The sequence below is a fragment of the Diabrotica virgifera genome, chromosome 7 (assembly GCF_917563875.1).
Source record: "Diabrotica virgifera virgifera chromosome 7, PGI_DIABVI_V3a".
In the NCBI taxonomy this organism is placed as follows: Eukaryota; Metazoa; Arthropoda; class Insecta; order Coleoptera; family Chrysomelidae; genus Diabrotica; species Diabrotica virgifera.
This window is the reverse complement of record NC_065449.1, coordinates 217,628,842-217,652,281: the sequence shown is the minus strand read 5'-3', so window position 1 is coordinate 217,652,281 and position 23,440 is coordinate 217,628,842. Positions and strand designations below refer to the sequence as shown.

At 32.2% G+C, this 23,440-nt stretch overlaps 3 protein-coding genes and 2 long non-coding RNA genes across 7 annotated transcripts in view; 3 read left to right on the top strand and 2 right to left on the bottom strand.

Annotated features, from left to right (window-relative positions):
- LOC114329863 (AH receptor-interacting protein) overlaps positions 1–472 on the bottom strand; it is a 30,417-nt gene extending 29,945 nt beyond the window's left edge. Inside the window, exon 1 of the mRNA XM_050655761.1 lies at positions 135–472. Within this exon, the coding sequence (XP_050511718.1) occupies positions 135–215 (81 nt within the window). The 5' untranslated portion in view covers positions 216–472. The remainder of the gene's footprint in view (positions 1–134) is intronic.
- A 2,906-nt stretch (positions 473–3,378) lies between these two features.
- Positions 3,379–6,087, bottom strand: LOC126887866 (uncharacterized). 2 transcript variants are annotated; one of them, XR_007699245.1, is made up of 3 exons: positions 5,586–6,082; positions 5,215–5,525; positions 3,379–4,407 (listed from the first exon to the last, which is right to left on the bottom strand). It is a non-coding gene; the product is annotated as an uncharacterized LOC126887866 (long non-coding RNA). The 2 variants fall into 2 exon arrangements; XR_007699246.1 differs by lacking the exon at positions 3,379–4,407 and adding an exon at positions 4,415–4,818 and having other exon boundaries at positions 5,586–6,087.
- A 131-nt stretch (positions 6,088–6,218) lies between these two features.
- Positions 6,219–7,793, top strand: LOC126887864 (zinc finger protein 510-like). The gene is made up of 3 exons (XM_050655764.1): positions 6,219–6,542; positions 6,633–6,761; positions 7,631–7,793. The coding sequence occupies exons 1-3, from the start codon at positions 6,464–6,466 to the stop codon at positions 7,747–7,749; spliced, it is 327 nt and encodes a 108-aa protein (XP_050511721.1). The 5' UTR covers positions 6,219–6,463; the 3' UTR covers positions 7,750–7,793.
- Positions 7,794–8,439: 646 nt separating this feature from the next.
- Positions 8,440–11,859, top strand: LOC114329864 (uncharacterized). 2 transcript variants are annotated; one of them, XM_050655753.1, is made up of 6 exons: positions 8,440–8,758; positions 8,818–9,728; positions 9,819–9,885; positions 9,941–10,607; positions 11,116–11,397; positions 11,454–11,859. In XM_050655753.1, the coding sequence occupies exons 2-6, from the start codon at positions 8,833–8,835 to the stop codon at positions 11,621–11,623; spliced, it is 2,082 nt and encodes a 693-aa protein (XP_050511710.1). In that variant the 5' UTR covers positions 8,440–8,758; positions 8,818–8,832; the 3' UTR covers positions 11,624–11,859. The 2 variants fall into 2 exon arrangements, with proteins under 2 accessions (XP_050511710.1, XP_050511711.1); XM_050655754.1 differs by having other exon boundaries at positions 8,440–9,728; positions 11,119–11,397.
- A 927-nt stretch (positions 11,860–12,786) lies between these two features.
- Positions 12,787–14,913, top strand: LOC126887865 (uncharacterized). The gene is made up of 2 exons (XR_007699244.1): positions 12,787–13,517; positions 14,631–14,913. It is a non-coding gene; the product is annotated as an uncharacterized LOC126887865 (long non-coding RNA).
- The last annotated feature ends 8,527 nt before the right edge of the window (positions 14,914–23,440 follow it).

Sequence of the window (23,440 nt, the reverse complement as noted above, 5' to 3'; positions counted from 1 at the left end):
CCAGAACAAGAAAAAATAGTATGACACCAAAAGAATGTAATGTTCTTGGTAAGTCATAACAGGGATCTTACGTACCTAATAGAAGAGAAATAACACTATTTACTCAATAAAATGTAAATGGACAATATACATACCTTTGTACCATCTTTAAAAGGAACTGATTTGGTTCCTGCATATATTGTTTCTTTTACTATAAGATCTTTTTCGGTTGCCATGAGAATTTCTTGTTACAGACAAACTTTGCTAGTTTAGCTGCTGCTGCTAATAAATGGTATACTTATTCATACACCTAAATATATCCTACATTTGATTTAATTTATTGATAAATATTACAAATTAACATCAAAACAAACTTGACAGTTTTCATCTGGCACACTGACACATGGTACATGACCACTGAACTTGGATCTAGGGATCCCACCTTAAATTTTTACCTTTACCACAGTATATAGGTTTATACAACAAGCAGTATAGTCACTTGCCGTGAAGTACGTTATGAAAAAATGTTCCATTTTTCCCACTGCGCATCGAGACCTTGCAGCCGGACGCAAGCGCATAACAGCGTGTGTTATACTGCTCAACATTATTTTTGATACACTGCTCGAAAATAAATAGGACAAATTTGAAATAGATTTTTCGAAATAAGGAATACTTTTCTACAATTAACGTTTACGAAGCTCTTGACAATTTATCGATAGTTTCATAAATAATTATTACTGTTGTTCTGAAGACTAAATGTATCAGCATTAATGGATTCATTGAGATTATGTACCACTATTTTCAACTAAATAATTTTTTCTATATAAACAAAATTTTGGTCTAACAATGGGCTCTACTTTATCTTCATTGGTCTTCTTCTTCTAATACCTACTCCACTAATGAAGGTTGGCTATAACCACTGCAAATTAGTTTCATTATTAGCGAATATATTTATGGATTTCTAAAGAAATATTGTTTTCACTCAGTTTTGAAAAAAATGTGAAAGCGTTGAATTATATTCGTCCGGCTGTCCATAAACACAACTCCTCAGCCATTAAACCAGATAGAATGACAAATGAGGTGTCGGATGAAAGCTTATAATCCAAGGATGGTACTAAAGGTGAGATATTTGGCAAAGGACTTCCAGTTTAAAAAATGCAATCGGAAATACGGTTTTAAATTCTCCGGGATAGTACAAGCGATATATTATTCGACGCGCCGTAGCAAGAGGAGTCTTCCTTCTTGTAGGTAGGCTTTAAATACTGTTTCTTCTTCAATATTAGCCTCCTAAATTGTTTAAATTATCGCACCATCTTTTTCTTAGTCTGCAAATACTTCTTCATCCATTTGGTGACTTATCTCGTGCTATTCGTACTATCCTATCCTCTGCCATTCTACTAATGTGTTCGTTCCACTCCAGTTTCCGTTTTGTCACTCATCCATTTGTGTCTTCTACATTGCATGATCTTCTTATGTTTTTACATCTCTCTCTCTATCCAACAGACTTTTCCCTGATATTCGTCTAAGTATTTTCATCTCGGTTGTTTCTAGTAGTCGTCTCGTTTTAGATGTGTAAGGTCTTGTCTCTGCCGTGTATGTCAATATAGGTCTAATTGCTGCTTTATAGATTCTTGCTTTTGTGTCTTGTCTTAGGTGTTCGTTCTTCCAGATTGTGTCATTAAGAGATCCCAGCGCTTTACTTGCTTTTAAGCTTTGTTGTCGTACTTCCTCTTCAACATCTCCGTAAATGGGTATATCTATTCCCAGATATCTAAACCTTGCTTCCTGCTTTAATATTTTCCCATCAATTTCGATTTTACCTCGTAGTGGGTATTTAGATGTCATACATGTGTTTTTTCTGCTGATATTATCATATATTGATATTGTATTTCTTGGCTGTTGTATTGAAGATGTGTGTTAATCTTTGGAGATTGTCTTCTGTCTTGGCGATTAATGCGGCGTCGTTTGCATAACCTAATATTTGGAGTTTTTTGTTTCCCATTCTGTAACCATGATCTTTACATACTGCTTCTATTATTTCGTCCATTATTAGATACATTAAAGAGCAGTGGGCTTAACGGGTTCCATTGTCTGACTCGGCTTTGTACTGGTATAAACTGTGTTAGTTTTCCATTTATCTTTGCCTGTATTCGATTATGGAAATAGATGTTTTCGATGGTTCGTATAATATTGATTGGCATGTATCTTCTATACAGTAAGTGTAAGACGTCTTCGACTTGGATGCGATCGAAAGCCTTTGTCACGTAAAACATAGATATGCTGGTTTATTGTCTCGATGGCCTTTTCTGTGATTTGTCTACGCTACAAACGCATTCAATATGCTAAGGAAAATGTGGTCTTCACATCAGATGACAATTAAAACCGTGAACCGCAACGTGAAGACTGTATTACTATATGGAGCAGAAACTTGGAAAGTGTCAAGAAAATGTATTGGACAGATGCAGGTATTCATAAATAAATGCCTAAGGAAGATTCTTAACATTTACTGGCCAAACCGTATATCAAACCAAGAGCTATGGACAATAACTAACCAGAAACCTATGTATATCTAAGATAATATGCAAAAGGAAATGGAGTTGGATGGAGCACACACTAAGGAGACCTGACACAGACATAGCGAGGCAAGCCCTAGAATATACACCACATGGAAAGAGAAGACCAGGTAGACCCGTAGAAATGTGGAAAAGAAGTGTTGAAAAAGAAATTAATGGTATAGGGCTTTTCATTGATTGTCATTTGCTTCGAGCTGCTGTCATATGTTGTATAATCTGTGTATAATACTAATATACACAGAGATATGTCAACAATAGATCAGGCTAGTCATATGCCACTCAATGCATCGGGGTGTAACGCTGATATCAAGTACGGTGGTCTAGCTATCTTTGTGTCGTGCGAGTGTATCTACCAAGAGGTGGGAGTAATGGAACGACAGTTACACAGAGGCGGCAGCCATCATATGCTAGAGAGAGAAAGCTGAGCGCCAGTAGAGAGAGAAAGATAGACCACCAACCCGAACTGTTCTGCGTTACTCTATTTTTCGAACTGGCCTAATCTATTCTGTTATATCTATGAATATACACGGATTATACGACATATGACAGAAGCTCGAAACAAATGACTGTAAATGAAAAGCCCTATTGGGAAAACCTGGACAGAAATAAAGATCAGTGCAAAGGATAAGACAGAATGGAGGCAGACAGTTAACGCCCTATGCTCCGCATGGAGTGAAGAGGAATAAGTAATTAAGTAAGTACTGGCGTCTACGCAGGATCTTCCGTATCTGAATCCTTGTGAGAAATCTAAAAAACGAAGTACTGATGTCTTGTCAAGAGCTAATGAGAAAACTAATAAGAGGACTTTTCTATAGAGGAAAAAAATAATAATACATTTGAATTATAAATTATATTTTGAGAATTTCAATTTTACAATACCAATTTTATTTTTTACAGATATATTCCCTACAAGCATTTCAAATTCATCCTTAAAATAAAGTTTAATAGGTACATAAAATGAACTTATAAATTTCTGTTTTGAAAGGGTTGTAGATACCTACTATATACCTACTCAGCATCATATTGAGAAATCACAGAATCGTAAATATACAATAATGAGCACTCACACTAATAACCGGCAAAATAACGCAACAGATGGAAAACATATTAACTTGTGAGATAAAAAGAGATGAAACTGGTAGAAGTGGAACTTATCGTTACAAACGAATAAATTAACATAACCTTGGATAAGAGTTTTAACCTGCTAACTCCATTTTTCACTTTGAGTGATATTGGGCTAGTTTCTGGGTCCGTGTATTTTCATACACCACCCCACAAACCCGCCGACACCAATGTAGTTTAGAAATAGCTATCTCTAAACTACAGTGGAACCAGCGGGCTTGTGGGACATGGTATGAAGGTACACAGACCTAGAAACTACCCCAATATCACTCACAGTGAAAAATGGAGTTAGCAGGTTAACACTCTTAGCCGACAATAACATTACATAGTTTCCCACCTTTAGATCTCTGTGACAGGAGTATTTTATAAAATTCTCCTGGCACAATGACAGTTCTCATACTCATCTGATATGTCTAAAGCTGGGAAACTATGTAATGTAATGTTAATTTATATGTTTATATTGATAATCTCTCTCAGTTTCATCTCTTTTTACTTCAGAATGCATCCCATGTTTCCCATCTTTGGCGTTATATCCCATATTTTGCCAGTTATTAGCATGCTCATCACTGCATATTGGACTTTTTACACATAGTATCTTAGAATCCCTTGGAAGTAAATAATAAATCATGTACCTAGTTTTATTTTCATCAATAAATTTATGAAAGTATGACTGATGTTGAAAATTCATTTGACATACTGGCAAATAATTGTAATTCCTTCAGAGGAGATGTCCCTAGAAAGAATAACATATGTTTTATATTAAAATATATTTCATATTGATTAGCAGAATAAATAGAGTTTTTAGGTTTAATTCTCCTCAATCACATAATTTAATACCAGATAATGTCGCCCTACTTCCATATGCTAATGACCTAATTTTTTATATAACAGCCTAAACCCCATTTTGAACTCCATTCACATTAACCAATATTATCAGATATTCATGAATAGTGTCACCACAATCCTCTTTAACAACATACTATTCTTTCATAGATCTGGTCGTTATCACAATATAATCCCCATATATACCAAAAATTCATGCTCGAGTGAGAAATTGGAAAGCCAAGCAAAGGATAGGAAAGAGTGGAAGCTGATTCTGGAACAGGCCAAGACCCACCATGGGCTGTAGAGCCAATGCTGATACCTAAAAATGAACTCAAATATTTAGTGGTCTTTTTGTCCCGCAATCTTAACTAGAATAAGTATATTGAAAATATAATTGGAAAAGCTATTAAAGGCATGGCTGTGCTGCCTAGTAAGACCCATATAGATTTTTGAAGCATCTTTATGAAACCAGCACGTAAACAATTATTATAGATTTAAAAATTAGACTCACTATGGATAGGGTAGTAAGATGATACAACGAATGCAGAGGTAACCGTCTATATTTGTTATCAATGGTTTCTAGGAACATGGTTTTTCAAAACAGATGTCAATGATTTTTAGAGTTTAGATAAAGACAGTTACGTACCAAATTCATGAAAAAAATTTACACTTTCTCAGAATCATCCAACAATTAATTTGAAACATATACTCATACCTTCAATTATATATGTCATAGATTCCCTTAAGGCACTTTGCCACTGGTTGTAACTTCTCAATAGATGTGCCTACAGAATTACAAAATTATCATTCCAGTTTAAGAAAGAACACACCTTTAACTTGAATGTTTAATCTCAAGACATATTTCATTTATTTTATTTTGCATTGTTTTGCAACCCGCTTTTCAGTATTTCTGCAAAGGCCTGCTCCTCAAGATGTAAAGTGCATATTTAAAAGTTAATGTAACAATATTGAGGACTGTTCATAGAAAGTTTATCACATTGAACAATTTCTTTTCATTCTGCAAACCTAAAACAACAGCACGTCAAAAATGATGTCAATGATATTAAATAGAATTTACGTTCTTACCGATTTTCATCCATGGGCAACAGGAAGAAACGCAAATTTTTATGGTGCCTGGAATTTTGCCACATAAATAAACACACATTGCCTTTGGGTTAAATTCATCATAATCCCAATTCAAAATCACCAACCTTCTTAGAAAACTGGAGAAATACCACAGTAATGCATATTAAATTCGAAGTAAACCAACTTAACAATTGCAAAATATCAGAAAACAATAATAAATAACTCTAAATAAACAACTGTTTGTTTATAAGGTTATTTTATACATCAAAATAAACCAGGTCTACTCACTGTTGCCAAATGTCACCAATTTAGATAGTTACTTGTGATTAATTGTTTGAATACATTCAATCAATAATTAGAAAATATTATTTTTCAAATTTTATACAAGTGTGTACGTAAAGGATTTTACCATTTATGAATTTAATTTTCAGCTTTTTGAAAAAAATCGATAATCATAATTATTTTATTATAATTTTGGAATATTCTTTATCGGAATATTTTAAATCTTGCAACAGCCACATTTTCCTCCTAGCCTACTGCGCAGTCTGCTAGGAGTTTCTGCTAGCGCAGGAACCGCATAAAAACTATTTAGAGTGAACTAACTGTTTCGAATAGCAAAAAAACTGTGCCTTTACCATGCGAGCTGCGCGATGCTCCATTACGCATATTATGATTTTAAAATTTTGGCATTTTTGTTCCCGCCTTCCGGCTCCTCCTAACCTAACCTATATCTTATGTCAACTTGACAACTTCAATATACATACTACATTAAATATAAAATATATTTATTGTTGATCTATTTGATTTATTGTTGATTTGATTTTTTGATATTGTTGATTTATTTGTTGTGGATTAAGATCTGCTGCTAAATTATTTAAATGGCTCAGTGCAGTGAGTGCAAGAAAAACTTTTCCAATGATTATAATTTGAGAGTTCATGTAAAAAGAAAACATGCAGGTGAATGATTGATTAGATATTTATGTATTGATAATTTTGATAGACCTATATTTACCACCCTCTTATCTATGGACCTATATTTGTTTTTAGATAAATTAGACATTCTATGTCCAAGAAAAAGAAAACCCTCTGGGTCAGGTGTTAATGAATGCAAAGAGTGTGGCATAAATTTTACCCGACTTGATAATTTGAGATCCCACATTAAACATAAACATTCAGGTGAGTTTGTTTTTATTATGTTTAATGTTAACTAAGTACAAGCACAAGTTAACAGCACAGTACGTTTTGAGTACGTACAATTTTGGTACTGTACGTACATGATGTAAAATGTACGTTTTAAGTACGTACACTGGGGTACATACTAGTACGTACAGAAGAGTATGTACTATTACGTCTTAAGTATGTACCATGAGAAAGAAGAGCTAAAGCATATTTATTATGTTAGGTTAAACCTAATTTATTTGGTTAGGAATTTTCCACCTCGAGTACAGTTTTGATGTGATAATTCATTGCAAGACAGTTTCATTTAGATTTTTTTTACTTACTTTTGGTGTTGGTGCTTATATAGTGTGGTTTTCTGTTATCTTATTCAGCCGAGTGTTTTTTAACTTATATAGTCATACTGAAGACTAGGCACTAGGCTTGGAAGACGAAATAAACAGGCATTTGCAAATTCAGCATTGCTGCAGTTATAGTGGGTAAGATGTTTTGATTTTTAAGACTGTAATTAAATGCATTATGTAACGAAGATATTATGTACCTACTATACATTTAACTATAAATTATTGGGCTTAAAATAAAACATTTAAGGGTACTAGAGGGACATCAGTCTTAAAACAGATTTTTTTAAATTATAAAAAACAACCCACTTCTAAATCTCTAAATATTTAGAGCAGTTAAGCACTTCAAAAAATGAATTGATTTTCGGAAAAACACAAGGCAGACATACATTTAGCAGTATGTATTATTTATTTATATGGGTGTATTTCCATGGGTTAATTACCTAATGCTTCAGTTGATAATGGTTGTGATAAAATATTCTTTATTAAAAGTATCCAGTTTTATAATTTGATATTCTTTCTTTATAGAAGCTGCAATAAAAAGTCAAAAATGTAGTGATAAGAAGGTGGCGGAGCAAGAAATTGGACGATGGTTGAGGAGAGCCGGGGAATGCTTAAAAACTTTCAAGGAAAAGGAATCAGAATAAAAATTGAATTTATTTTTTTTAAATAATAAAGATATATTCGCCTATATTTACTTTTATTTACATAAATTATCATAAGTGTGTATAGTATGTACATAATATTATGTATATATGAGGCTATGAGAGCCAGAGTGGCCTAACTGATTTTAACATTACTTTATATAATCAAAGAAAATTATCAGAAGCAATCAATGTCCGATTGTTTTAGTAATTGTATTTTGATCAATAATGATTCTTGTTCAACATAAAACTACTAAAACAATCCGACATTATTAGCTTCTGATCATTTTCTTTGATTATGTAATGTTAAAATCAGTTAGGCCACTCTGGCTCTCATAGCCTCATATGTCATATAGTATGTACTAGGTATGTACCTTCCGTACGTACCTTCAGACGTACTAGGTATGTACCATAATTTGGAAAATGTATGTATTAAGTACGTACTTCGTACAGCAAAGTATGTACATTGTACATACTTCATGTCCCATCAGTACATACTTTTGTCTTATGTACGTACTTGTGCAGTTACTGGGAGTACACTAGTTCTTAATAAAAGGTTGTTGATTTGTTCGTGATTAGTGTTATGTACTAAGTTTGTTGTTCATTTGTTCGTGATTAGTGTTATGTACTAAGTTACTGTGTACTTACTAACTACTGTGTTTTCTTAAAAGTTATTCCTGAGATTAAGACTTTGTATATTTTATAAAGAATAAATAGTTTCTTGTGAACAAAATAAAATGGTGTCCAATTTTCAGATAAATCTGAAGAATTACTGGCAAGGCAAAACAATGGACAATATTTGTGTGATAAATGTGGCAGTCAGTTTCCTTTGTTAGCACTTTTAAAAAAGCATGCAGAATGCCACAGGGATAAAAAAATAATACAAATCAAGTGCAATATTTGTAATTATTTGGGAAGTGGTAGGGATATTTTAATTGCACACTACAATAATACCCATGGTATTAATATTGAACATGAAACTTACAAATTTGAATCATTGGAGACTTTTCAGGTTAGTATCAATCATTGTGCTTTTAAAATGAACTGCAGGAATGTATATTTTATTTTTAGACATGGAAATTGGAGATGGAAAAAAAAACTTTTTCAATGTTTATAAATAAAAGAAATAAAAACATAAATGAAACTACTACAAAACTTGAGTACTATTGTCACCGATCAGGGTATTATAAAGCTAGAGGAGAAAACATTCGTCATTTAAAGAGACAAGGGACAAATAAGATTAATGGATATTGTCCAGCTAACCTTAAAGTTACCATAAAAAATGGAAAATATTCTGTTAATTACTGTGGAACGCATGTGGGACATAAACAAGTAGAGGACTTAGGGCACCTTTTTCTAACAAAAGAAGAACGACATCAAATTGCAGCAAAAATAGCTTCAAAAGTGCCAATGCAAGTTATTTTAAATGACGTTAGAGATTCAGTCTCCCAATGCCAACTCCAAAGAATGCACCTTCTAACGAAAAAAGATCTTTTTAACATTGAAAGGTCATATAATCTTAATGCGTCTTCGGTAAGGCATGAAAATGATGCCATTAGTGTGAAAGCATGGGTTAACGAGTTACGCTTAAATAACTGTGTTTCGTTTTATAAACGGCAAGATAGTCTTTCTGAGGAATATCCAGAACTGAAAAAAGAAGACTTCGCTTTAATTATAATGACAGATGGTCAAAAAGAATTACTTGCAAAGTTTGGAAATGACTGTATATGCATAGATGGCACCCATGGGTTGAATGGATATGGTTTCGAGTTACATACCCTTCTTGTATTGGATGATATACGTGAAGGATATCCATGTGCATTTCTCATTTCCAATCGGTCAGATGTTGCTGTATTCAAAATTTTTTTTAAATGTATTGAAGAAAAATTAGGATATAAAATCCTAGCAAAAGTGTTTATGTCAGATATGGCTGAGGCTTATTATAAGGCTTGGTTGGAAGTAATGTACCCTCCTAACTTTAGGTAAATATATAAGTTACTATTTTTCAATAATATATTTTATCAAACATTTTCTCTTATTATTAGTATTATAATTATTGTTGTTTGTTACAGATTATTTTGTGCTTGGCATGTAGACCGTGCATGGAGAAAAAACTTAAACAAATTGACAGAAAAAAAGGTTACTAGTCATATTTTTGTTTTATTTTTACGTTTACAGATATTATATTTTGTAGGTACAGGTTTACAAAATTTTAAGATTACTAATGCAAGAAAGAGAGATAAATACTTTTTTCAACATACAGGAGAAATTTTTATTATTTTTAAACGAGAGTGTGGAGACATTAGAGTTTGCTCAATATTATAAGGATAACTATATGTCAAAACCGGAGTTTTGGGCATATTGTTTTCGACTCAATAGTGGTATAAACACCAACATGCATATTGAGCGTATGCATCGCACTATCAAGCACATTTACCTACATGGTAAATTTGTGAAAAGACTTGACAAAGCTATTGATGGAATAATGAAATTTGTTAGAGACAAGCTGTTCGAAAGAGTAATAATATTGTACAAAGGTAAAGTTTCCACCAAGTTAAGTGATTTAAGACACCGACATAAATTAAGCGAAACAATGGACATTAAAAAAGTTATTTATAATAATTTAACTTATACTGTGGCATCATCTTCAACTAATGAGATGTATACAGTTGAGGAAGTTAAGTTGGATTGCACATGCAAGTTAATTTGTGATGAATGTAACACTTGCATACATCATTTTAGCTGCTCGTGTCTCGATAACTCCATTAAATGGAACATGTGCAAACATATCCATTTGGTTTGCAGATATATAAACCAGTTACCAAAGGCTGTTGAGATCATTGAAGAAGAATCATTTCTTGGTAAGTTCTTGCATATTAATTTCGTGTTCAAATATTTGGTGTAAAAATCAGTGTATCAAATTAATTATTTGTTAATTTCCACAGAAGCTCTGGAAATATATAAATAAATAAGATGAGTTTGTCAAAATACTTTATGTATTCCTACAGTGAGTACATTTGTGGGCTTGATTGCAGTTGTTGTGGTTGGAATGAGTTACGGTTTTAATTACATATGGACATTTAACAGAAGTCAAAATTGTGAGAATTATTTTGTAATTGATTGATCAGAAGATCAAAGAAATTAACTTTTTGTTTCGTATTTTTCATCTTGATATATAGGATAAAAAAATCATAACAAAATTGGCAAAAGTTTGAAAGAACTAATGCAAAGTTTTATAATAGCTTCTTAAAGTTATGGTAGTTTCTGTTATAACTGTAGGGGTCACGGTGTTATGAATATGCTTAAATATCATATTTTTAAAAACGTAATTAAGCACAAACAATTCTATTAAAAAATATTTCTTTTTAGCAGAAAATAATCTTATCATGGATGTTAACAAAAAAGATCAAGAAATCTCAAGCTTAATTGAAACAATTACCACTAATAAGCCAATGCAACAAAAAAATTATTATGATCAAGTTTGTGAAAGGAAACAAAAAATTATGGATGAAATGGCTCGGCTACAAAACGAAATTAAGTTGGTCAATTCTATTGAAGAAATTGAGGTATTTGAAAGAAATATGGCACCAATTTGGCCATGCCTTGCTGCTGTAAGAGACCACCGCAAATCACATGTTGGTTTACCAGAAGGTATAATTAGGGCTATATTTGAAAATTATTGTATGTTCTAATTTGTATTATTTTAGTATCAGCTTCTATCAAAAACATACCACCTAACAAAAAAATAGAGCCTCAGAGGAGATTATATAGGACAAAAAAACAACCAAAAGGGAAGAAATTAACACTGAACAAACCCTCAGCTCAAGAAGCAGATTTGTTAGCAGCTCAATTATTGCTAAAGAACAAGTTAGAATAAAATCCTTTCAGCAACAACTGGTTTTGGTTTTTTTTTAATTTATAATAAACGTTATAATCAGATTGGTTTTATTTTTATTTAAAACTGCGATAATTTTGAACTCTGATAAGTAGATTAGTTAATGTGCATATATATACTATTGATTGAAACAACAATAAAAACAAGGTGTAAATCATTATTGATGATTATTCACAACAATAACCAAGTTTTACTAATGCAATTACAACTAAGAATAATAAAAATGGGCCTCAATTTTTGACCCTTTGCTTCGTTAATGAATGTATTCGCTTCGTATACTAAAAGATGCGAAGCAAATACATTTGATAACGAAGCGAAGGGTCAAAAATCGAGGCCCTGATTAACATAAATTTGAGGAAGGATTGTATTAAAACGCAGGTTAGGAGAACTCCAAAAAAATATATTAAAATTATTAAATTAAATGGATAATTGTTTCCTGATTTCAAGAAATAATAAATTGACAATTTATTTGACAACTATTAGATTTAAGCTAGATATTTAATTAACCAATTATAATCTTTCATTTATGTAGTCTTATCGAAATTATCATTAAAATAAGTGATTAAAATGGTGACTAGCAATTCTCATAAATAAAAAACTTACAACTAATTCTTAATTTAAAAGAAAATATCCTTCATATTATTTTAATTTCCAAAAAGTCTATTCCTCATTTCCTCTTCCAAAAAGTTTATTTCTTGTTTTCTTTGACAAACATTGAGTACTTCTACTGGTTTTTTGTGTGTTTCTTTACATTTTATTCCCACTACTGCAACTAAATAGCAAAATCTTTTACAATGAAACTTTTTTAAACTTCTTTTTTAATTTAAATATTATGTTTATATGGGATTAAGCCACAATTTATTGGTTGTAATGAAAATCACATTTTTTAACTAACCAAAGTTTGACGTTTTGAAATCGTTCTCAAAATATTTTGAAATTTTGAACAACCTAAGAAAACGATAAGTTATTTTGTGGTTATTTTTATTGGTTATATTGATCTTCTTTTTTAATCTGTGTAAAAGATACAGGTTAGGTTAGGAGAAACAAAATGTCAAATAAAATCATCTGCGTAATGGTACATAGCGCATCTCGCATGGTAAAGGTAAAAAATTTAAGGTGGGATGTGGGATCCCTAGATCCTAGTGACCACTGACACTAGGGACACTTGACATTTAAAATTTGAAAAAACAAAAAATTTTATAAAAATGTGTTTTATTTTTATAAACAGTGTTTTTATGTTTATAACATAGAGGTATATATTGACATAGAGAGAGTGTCATTCGGAGCGAAGTGACGACACCATCTTTTTTCTTTGGATTAGTGCTACTTCACTCTTACACATAGTAAAGCTGCGACAGTATGATAAACGTCATTTTTAAGTTAGGAGAAGTACGAAGTTAGCTGATGTCTTTCCTGTTATTTTTATTTAGTCACTGACGTCACTGTTTACATTGACATTTATTTGTAAATGTTTTTAGACGAATATTCTGTTTGGTTTTGTTTTTTATTGTTAATTGTGCAGCGAAATTGTGATAGTAAATTAAATATAAAGTTGTTTATAGCCTACAGAACTGAATTATCCCATAGTAATTATCAGTTTGTGTCAATTTGTTTGTGTGTAAAAAAGAAAAAACACTTTTCCTTGTGTTTGACCGACTTGTAGCAAGGGCTTTCTTGAGAAGCCTGTAAATTGCGGGAATAGGACAGACAGGGATAAAATCCTCACTTTTTACTGTTCCCAAGGCTATACATTTCCCCCATGCAATACATTTAAATGAATTTTATCCAAACAAAGGCAGGAACATTGGATAAAAGCAATAAAGAGAACAGACCACAAATTAAAATATGACAGTATGCAGTAAACATTTAATAAGTGGTAAGTTTAAAGTAATTCAACTAAGTAATAAGTTCTTAAAATGTCTACAATAATAATATATATGTACTTACCAATTCGGTTCTAGTTTAGAACAAGGGTTATGTAAAGAAAATCATGCTTGACCATGTAAGATATAGTGTATTACAATATGGTTAAATGCAAAGCTTAATAATGCCTTAATGCATATAGCCTGCCTAAACTGTCCTTAAATCTTCTTCTTCTAATGACACTACAACCATTTGTAAATCTTTGCCTGCTTAACAGCATTCTTCTATTCTGCCCTGTCGGCTACTTTCCTGCCTGATATTCATGGTTTTAAGATCCTTCTCTACATCGTCTATCCATCTGTTACAGGGCCTTCCTCTTGTTATATTTCCTTGGGGCTTCCCATCTCTGACATCACAGCTCGATTATCTGACATTTTTTCTAAGCGACCAAGAAAGTTTAGTCTTTGAGACTTTACAAATCTAACAATATCTGCGCTCTGCATTAGTTCATTCAGCTTGTGGTTCATTTTAATTCTCCATGAACCATCTCTACAATGTGTTGGTCCAAATATGTTCCTTAGTATTTTACGCTCAAATATTCTCAGTTGATTTTCATTAGTGGTTGAGATGGTCCACATTTCACATCCATATGTGACCACTGGTGTAGTTACTGTTTTGTAGATTCTAAGCTTATACTCACGATTCAGTAACAGTAACTTACTTTTCATTACGTCTTTGTATGCATAAAAACACTTCTTATTACCGATAAGAATCCGTTGTTATATTTCTTGACAGGTGTTGTTGTCATTTTTTATGATTGAGTCTAGGTAGGGAAAAGTGGAGGCATATTCGTAGGTATGGTTGTCTACCTTCAGATTCTCATGTGGATTTGACTTTGTGCACTCCATTTATGTATTTTTTTTTACTTTCATTAATATATAGACCAAACATAGCAACTTCCTGTTTCAGCTCTATAGCTTTTTCGCTTAATACATTTTTGTTGTGGCTTATTATGGCAATTGTCCTTAAATAATGTTAAAATACTCTTGTGATATTTTGTCATATTTGTATGATATTTTTATGGTATACAATTTAGAGTTTTTATTTATGTATTTGTTGTTTTTAGGAATAAACACCAGCTATTTTAAATGTAGGAAAAGGAGAAACTGCTGGAACCTAATTTTACACAAATGTTTTTGACTATTGAAGATTTGGATAAACAACAGAAGTTACTTTGGGCTATAGCTATGTGCAGATTTATTTCCTTGTGGATTACTATGTTTATTCTTTTTAACTATACTTCCTATATTGTTTGTGAGATTAATATTATATTTAATTGATTATATTAATATTTTGTAATAATAATCAATGCTTTGGTTTAACAAAATAGACAACTTAGAATAGAACAATGCTTTATTGTCATGGAAAATTGTACAATTTATACACAAAACTTACAGAGTCATAAAAAACAATAATAAACACAATAAAACAATAATAAACTAAAACAATAACAAAAAAATGTTAGGATATAAAGAGACTAACGCTCATAATCCTCATAATCGTATTGAAGGTTTTTATATCCTCTTTAAATCCTAACATTTACACAATGTGCTCATACCAGCAACAAGTTTTTATACTTGTGTAATATGAGTCCTATTTGAGAGTACCAGTAGTAATGCAATAGGTCTATAATTGCAGGCATTAGATTTTTCACCACCCTTATGAAGAGGAATAATGATGGCTGTCTTTAGGCAGCTCTAGAAATTTACCTTTCTGAAGGGGCTATCCTAGTGTAAAAGTATGAAATTCATATACTTTTTTGGGAATTTCTAAAATAAAAAGTACTGTACCAATTATTTTGAAAATTTGCATGAACATTTGTTATAAAAAGTACATGTGAAACAATTTTCATAAAAAAATATTGAAAATTAAATGATTTATTCGCCATCTACTAGCACTGTGAAAATAAAAACATAGCTCCACTGCTGCAGTGATTGGGAATAAAAGAGATCCTGAAACATAAAATATCAAAGTTATTATTGAAATATAGGTTATTTTCTATACCATCAAATAGGGATTTTTTTAATCGGATAAAAAATGTCAATTTGGAGGTTTTTGAAACTGAAAATGTTCTAGCTAATTTAAAAAAATTTCAACACTTCGTCATTTTTCCAAAAATCCTAATTGATGGTATAGGAAATAACTTATATTTCAATAATCAATATGTATTTGCAATTTTATAATTCAGGATCTCTATTACTCCCAATCGCTGCAGCAGTGGAGCCATGTTTTTTATTTTCACTGTGCCAGTAGATAGGGCATAAATCGTTAAATTTTCATTATTTTTTTTTATGAAAATTGTTTTACTTGTATGTACTTCTTTTTATAATAAATAGTCATGCAAATTTTCAAAACAATTGGTACAGTACTTTTTATTTTAGATATTCCCAAAAAAGTATGTGAATTTCGTTCTTTTACACTAGGATAGCCCCTTAAAAGAGTCATTAGTGGGATGAGGACTCCCAACACATTTTCTGGGAGATTTGAGACAATTTTTATGGATAGTCCATCAGTACTACAGGAAGATTTGCTTTTGATACTATTGATTGTTTGGATCAGTTCAGATTAATCAACTCTTATAAATAATGAATTTGAGACCTTTCTTGAATTAGGGAGATAGGAAATCGGATCTTAACAAAATTGATCTCTTGTGACAAAATAGTTGATGTTATAATTTTACTCACATTAATAAAGTATTCATGGTCTGGAAGGGAAAATGTTTGAGCTTTGTGAGTTTGATTTTGAAGATTGTTTATTATGGACCAAATTTCTTTTGCAACACTTTTAAAGCTTCTCAGATGATTTTGATAGTATAATTTTTTAGCTGATTTTTTAAGTTTTAAATAGATTGCCCTGTACTTAGTGATATATTCAGTAACAGAGACGTTGGTAGTAAATTTCTTGATGTACAGGGTTATTCACTTATATTTTGACCCCCCCCCCCATATATATTTTTGACATACAGTAGAACCCCGCAAATCCGAACTAACGGAAAGTGAAATTTTTTTTAAAAATTCAAGACAAAAACTTAAATACATGTTTATTAGGGGAGATATGCCTGAGACGGCATACTTTTTTTTTAATATTTTGTAATCGATAATCGATAGAGTTAGACATGTAATAAAAATCAAAGTCAGTGCTAGGAACATTTACATAAATATAACATTATTTTTTAACAAGGTACATATTATAGTTTTTTTCTGAGAAAATAAATTATAAAGTATTACATGTGCCATCTCACCCACATACATGTGGGTAAGATGGCATACCCTTGAAATAAAGGCACTAATCTCGACTCATAAGTCACAAATAATTTTTTTTGTAGTCTTGGGTACACCGGCACATTCGGAATATGACCACTTGCCACAAATTTGGCAAGGTTAGTCATTTGGCACATCTTCGTCAGGTTTTTCGAGAACGAGATAATGAAAAGAGGCCAATACAAAAAATGCAAGCAGCATCTTCCTCGTCACTTGTCTCAATATCGACGGAATCGATTTTGTTGGTTCGAATTCCTCTTAAAACGATCCATAACTGTAACGACAAACTTCAATCATATAACAAAATTAATGCAGTGTAAAAACGCATAAGGGTGAGATGGAATACCTATGCCATCTTATCCACCTGCTTACTATGCCATCTCAGGCAACATTGCAATCATACCGTTTTTTTAACCTAATTTTTCTTAAGCACATTTTTAAGATATAAATCGATACAGGCGTGATAGGCATGCATAAGGTAAAGGAACATCACAAAATTTAAAAACTTAACTCAGGTGTAAAGACTCGCGAATTATAATGTGATACAAAAAAGTCAATAAATATTTTGTCCTACTTAATTAACATTCCAAAGGCTACTGCTGTCAAAATAAAACTAACATGCATAAGTTCAACAATGTCGACAAATTTTAACTTGAGGAACTGAAAACTGTCATACTAGGCACCAAATTTGGAATAGTTTACGAAAAACACGTGATATGCCATCTCAGCCAGTATGCCGTCTCGGGCATACTTCCCCTATACAGAGTATAACCAGAAAATTGAACAATATTGGATTAGTAGGACTTCATTTAAAATTTCTTAAAAATAAATACGTAGGTACTTTATATGTAGTGCTTATAAAGGTTAAACATAAATTTACTTCGGTTTTCTCGTAGTCAGGTTACCAGTTTTGCAGGAGAGCTTTGAATTACTGGTTAGGCTGAATTTCGAATAATCCGAACTTTTCAGAATCCGAACAGGCTGCCCCCCCAATTAGTTCGGATTTTCGGGGTTCTACTGTATACAACATACTAGTGACGTCATCCAACTGGGCGTGATGACGTAATCAAATATTTTTTTAAATGAGAATAGCGATCGTGTGCTAGCTCATTCTTCTTTTTGTGTCAATTAATTTAATTTAAAAAAAATTCTTTGGACACTCTGTATAATTAATCATGTTAATGTTTATATTACTGAATAGGGAATTGAATAACCTTTTAAATGAGCTAGCACTCGACCCCTATTCCAATTTAAAAAAAATAGTAGATTACGTCGTCACATCCAAATGGATGACGTCACTAGTACGATAACAGGGTGTTTGGTAAAGAATGGGCGATAGCTTACCCTTAGATTCCTGGGGTTAAAATAGTTCGATTTAAGCTAACTTACCTTAGTACGAAAGTTGATAATAACCGAGATACAGGGTGTCAAAGTTAAACTTTTATTTTATTTATTCTTGAATATTTCCTAACGGCATGAGATAATAACACTAAATTTGGTAAGCGGGGGTTTTTTGGGACGAGAAATCTAAATTCGCCACCAAAAATGATATATAGCAAGATATGTTCTTGGAATTAGAAGATAGAAGTAGTCGATCTAAAAATATACTAATCTATAATGTTGATGAGAGCCAATCTAAGGTTACTAATGAGAGAATAGATCATGACAAGGCAAATACTCGAGAAGTACTAACGAAACTGGAGGTTGGAGCAACTGAGTTTAAGGTTTTGAGGGTATGACGTGGTAATAGCAGTAGTGACAGGCCAAGACCACTTAAGGTAATTTTTCAAAATAATACCACAGTGATTGCATGTCTTAAAAACAAACATAAGTTGAAGCCATCGAGCATATTGATTAAATCAGATCTTACTCAAATGCAACGAAATCATCTCAAGAAATTATATGAAGAACTTGATAGGCGTAGAAGAAATGGTGAATCAAACTTGGCAATACGATACAAGAATGGTAACCCGTTTATTTCAAAGGTAAAAGAACAAAACCACCAGAATCCAAAAAACTCCCAAATGCGAACATAAGTATGAATAGTATATCACTTTACTACCAAAATGTGCGTGGTCTGCGTACGAAGCTAAAGGACATATATTTGACATCCTGTTCAGCTATATATGACGTTATTTTCCTAACAGAGAGTTGGCTTGGTCCTGAAATTAAAAGTAATGAAGTTTTCTGTGATTTATATACCGTATACCGTCGGGACCGTGATCATATTTCCAGCGAGAAATCAAAAGGAAGTGGAGTGTTAATTGCAGTTAGAAGTGATATCAGTTCTTGTCTAGTGGAAATTGCCAGTTCAAATGTAGAACAGGTTTTTGCTGGAATTACTATTAATTGCATTAAATATGTTTTTGGCTGTGTCTACATTCCGCCCAGATCTAGATTGGATGTTTATTCCAATCACATTGATACTGTAAAACTAATTATGAATAAGTATAAAGATTCTAAACTAGTATTATTTGGGGATTATAATCTACCAAATCTGATATGGGACGGTGAGACGACTGCTAACAATATAAGTATGATACTGAAATTTTGTTTTATGACGAATTCAATTTTTTTAGGATTAGGTCAATATAATTATTTTAAAAACCAGTATGACTCAATTCTTGATCTGTGTTTCTCTGATACTTATTTAAATCTAAAAAAAGCGGAAGCTTTAATGACGTGTGACAGGTATCATCCCTCACTTGAAGCATTAATATTATTTGATAATCAATATATCAGTTTGGAAACTAATATTTATTATAACTTTCACAAGGCGGATTATTGTGCCTTGAATAATTATTTGCTTCAGATCAATTGGATTGAGTTGTACTGTTTAGAGGATGTAAATGACATTTTAGATGCTTTTTATTCCATTATTTGGAACGCAATTGAACTTTTTGTACCAAAGATATCTATAAAAAGATCGAATTTTCCTGTTTGGTTCTCATCTGAACTTGAGAGTAAAGTCATTGCCAAAAAGATTGCGCATAAAAAATATAAAACTACAAATAAGTATCACCACTATATTGAATTTAAAAATTTGAGAGATGAATGCTCATCACTCACTGAGCAGTCTTACTATGCTTACGTTTCAAATATGGAAGTGAGAATAAATGAGAACGCTGGTGAATTTTGGAAGTTCATCAAAAATAAAACCAACGGACATGGTGCTCTCCCTGGCTCTATGTTTCTAGGTGAGGAAAGTGAGAATGACAAACAAAAAATAACAGAGTTGTTTGCGAAACATTTTGGTACTGTATACAGCACTTTTAATGGTAAATCTCTGGATAACCTGGAGAGTAATGAAATTTTCTCACAACAGATGGAGGTGGAAATTAGTAACCTCGAAGTCACTTTTGACAATTTACTGAATGTGTTGTTGTCATTAAATGTCAATAAAGGGGCTGGCCCTGATTTGATACCGAATTTGTTCCTAAGAGAAAGTGCAGTGTCCTTGTGTGAACCATTAGTATATGTTCTTAATAAATCTCTCCAGACGGGAATTTTCCCGAACAGATGGAAACATTCCTTTGTGTGTCCTATTTTCAAGGCAGGAGATCATAGTGATATCAAAAATTATCGGCCAGTTTGTATTCAGTCAGCCTTATCTAAAGTATTTGAAAAAATGGTTTTGCCAAGTTTGGATAATTGTTTTAGGAACTTTATTACGGACAACCAACGTGGATTTGTAGGCGGACGTTCTACTCTCACTAACCTCTTTTTGTATATCGATAGTATAGGTACAGCAATGGATGAGGGTTACGAGGTGCACTCTATATACACCGATTTCAGTAAGGCCTTTGACCTACTAGATCATAATGTCTTAATTACAAAGCTGAGAAACTCTGGTATCACTGGTTCTTTATTAGCTTGGTTTACTTCGTATTTGCAAGGAAGAACATTGCAAGTAAGATCAGCAGGATGTGTTTCTAATGGATTTGAAACCATGTCAGGGGTTCCCATTTGGGTCCTAAGCTTTTTCTGTTGTTGGTAAATGATATTGGTAGGAACTTTAAATCTGAATACCTGATATATTTTCAGACAACTTAAAGATATTTAAATGCATTAGGTCAGAATCTGATTGTGAGGGTTTGCAGAGAGACTTGGATTCTTTAGTACATTGGTGCCAGGAAAATAATCTTAGATTGAATGCTTCGAAACGCTCATATATTATTTTTTCACGTAATAAGACCACCAGTGATTTTAAATACAAGATCGGAGATGTGGATTTATCTAGGGTTCAGGTAATTAAGGATTAAGGTGTGTTACTGGATAGTAAGCTAAGTTTCGTGGACCATTATGATGCCACTATTGCACGTGCTAATCGGACATTAGGGTTAGTCATCAGAATGTCATATGATTTTTATTTATTTATTTATTTATTTATTATTTATTTATTATTAGACGGGAAACCCCCATTACAAAAAAAAATAGTACATTTTTGATTAAAGGCTATATCAAAACTAATCTAAATAGCATCCTATTAAAAAAAGCTTAAAAGATACATATAGGTACAAATATATCACATACAGAATGAACAAAAAGTTATTTAAATAATAAATCCATTAGGTACATAAGTTATCACTAATAAACTGGCACATATGTAATAGCAATATAACATTAACATATTTCCAAAAGAGTTCTCTTAAATGACTGAAAAGAGTTATTAAACACATCCAATCTATCTTCTCTATTCATAAACTCTAGGGATCGATTCATGAATGAGTGTCTACCATAATTTGTTGCATGAAAGCCAATAAAAAATAAGTTATTTTGTCGAAGCATTCTCTGTGGAACAGCAAATTTGATTTGTGAAAGAATTTCTGAACATGATATATTTCCATTCAATAGTTTGAAAACAAAGCAAATATCAAACATGGTTCTTCTCTTCTCTAATGTATCCAGTTTAAGATACCTTAAAATATGAGAATAGTTGTGGTCAGGAATCATATTCAGATTGAACATATAATTATAATATCGTAGGAATTTATGTTGCACACTCTCCAGTAACGACTTATAGACATTATACTGAGGAGACCAGATAATTGACCCATATTCAAGCTGTGATCTGACCAACCCAACATATACTGTCTTCACTGCCTCCAAAGATAACCCTTTACAATTTCTTAGTGTAAAACCTAACATCCTGTTCGCTTTTACTGCTAGTTTATCTATATGATCACTAAAATTCAGTTTGGAGTCAAATAGTATACCCAAGTCTTTAGCTACCTCATTTATTTTAAGATTTTGCCCATTTATAGAATAGAATGATGGTATTCTATTTTTTTTCCTATGAAATGAAATCTGAAAGCATTTATCAATATTAAGGTCTAAGAGATTATGTTCACACCACTGAGAAAGACTATCCAAATCTTTTTGTAGTAAACTAATGTCAAGATCATTACGTATAGTTAAAAATAATTTGAGATCATCAGCAAACATGAGAAAGTCACAATACTTCAAGACCTTTTTGAGGTCATTAACAAACAGGTTAAATAACAAAGGAGAGCAGTGTCCCCCCTGAGGAACCCCTGAACATACCTCAATCACTCTAGATATAAAGTTACCGATTTTAACTACTAGCCTTCTATCGCACAAAAAACTACGCAACCATTCCACCAATCTATCAGAGAAACCTATATTTCTCAGCTTCTCAACCAATAACAAGTGATTGACCTTATCAAATGCCTTGGAGAAGTCAGTATACACAGCATCAACTTGATACCCCCTCTCCAAGGCATCCAACAACCTACCATGGTATAGAAGCAAGTTGGTCATTGTGGAATGACCTCCTCTAAAACCATGCTGTTCATCAATAATGATGTGTTTGCAATGCCAGTTCAAATAATTATACATGAGACTATCAAATAATTTTGGGATAGATGATTGTATGGATACACTACGATAGTTTTTTACATCATTTCTGGAGCCTGTTTTAAATATAGGCGAGATATAACTTTCTTTCCAGATATGGGGAAAAATTCCAGTAGATAGAGACAAATTAAACAGTTTACACAATGGCTGAGATAATGAATATTTGCACTGTTTTAAAACAAGATTTGGAATGCCATCAGCCCCAATCATTAGCTTATTAGGAAGAGTCCCTAACTTTTCGAAAACCTCAGATACACATATCACAGGACAATCTATGTTAATTTGGCTATAAAATTTTTCAGGAGACATTGCCTTTGCATTTGAGAAGACTGTAGAAAAGTGATTAGCAAATAAGTCAACAATTTGTTGACCATTGGTAGCAACTGAATTATTTAGAACCATGTTTTTCGGAATATTACTTGATGTTCTCCTACCACTAATGAATTTCCAAAAATTCTTTGGATTACTAATCAAATCCCTATTTACAGATGTCAGATAATTTTTGTGACACTCTTGACTCAATCGTTTACATTGTGCTCTCAACATACTAAATTCATGATAGTCCCTTTCACTATAAGACAGCTTATATTTTTTATGTTTACTCTTTTTTAGTGATATCAATTCTCTTAATTCCCTAGAGAAGAAAGAGGGATAGCTGGATGTTCTAAATTTTTTCTGTGGAATAAAACATTGAATACCAAAAGTTAAGATATTATAAAAATCTGACACAACAGTGTCA

Excerpts from the sequence above, each read along its gene's own strand:
- LOC126887864 (XM_050655764.1), top strand. The coding sequence starts at position 6,464 with ATGGCTCAGTGCAGTGAGTGCAAGAAAAACTTTTCCAATGATTATAAT. Across the intron at positions 6,543-6,632 it reads TGTAAAAAGAAAACATGCAG|ATAAATTAGACATTCTATGT; the intron begins GTGAATGATTGA and ends ATTTGTTTTTAG. Across the intron at positions 6,762-7,630 it reads CATTAAACATAAACATTCAG|AAGCTGCAATAAAAAGTCAA; the intron begins GTGAGTTTGTTT and ends CTTTCTTTATAG.
- LOC114329864 (XM_050655753.1), top strand. The coding sequence starts at position 8,833 with ATGGAAAAAAAAACTTTTTCAATGTTTATAAATAAAAGAAATAAAAAC. Across the intron at positions 9,729-9,818 it reads ATGTACCCTCCTAACTTTAG|ATTATTTTGTGCTTGGCATG; the intron begins GTAAATATATAA and ends TGTTTGTTACAG. Across the intron at positions 10,608-11,115 it reads TGAAGAAGAATCATTTCTTG|CAGAAAATAATCTTATCATG; the intron begins GTAAGTTCTTGC and ends ATTTCTTTTTAG.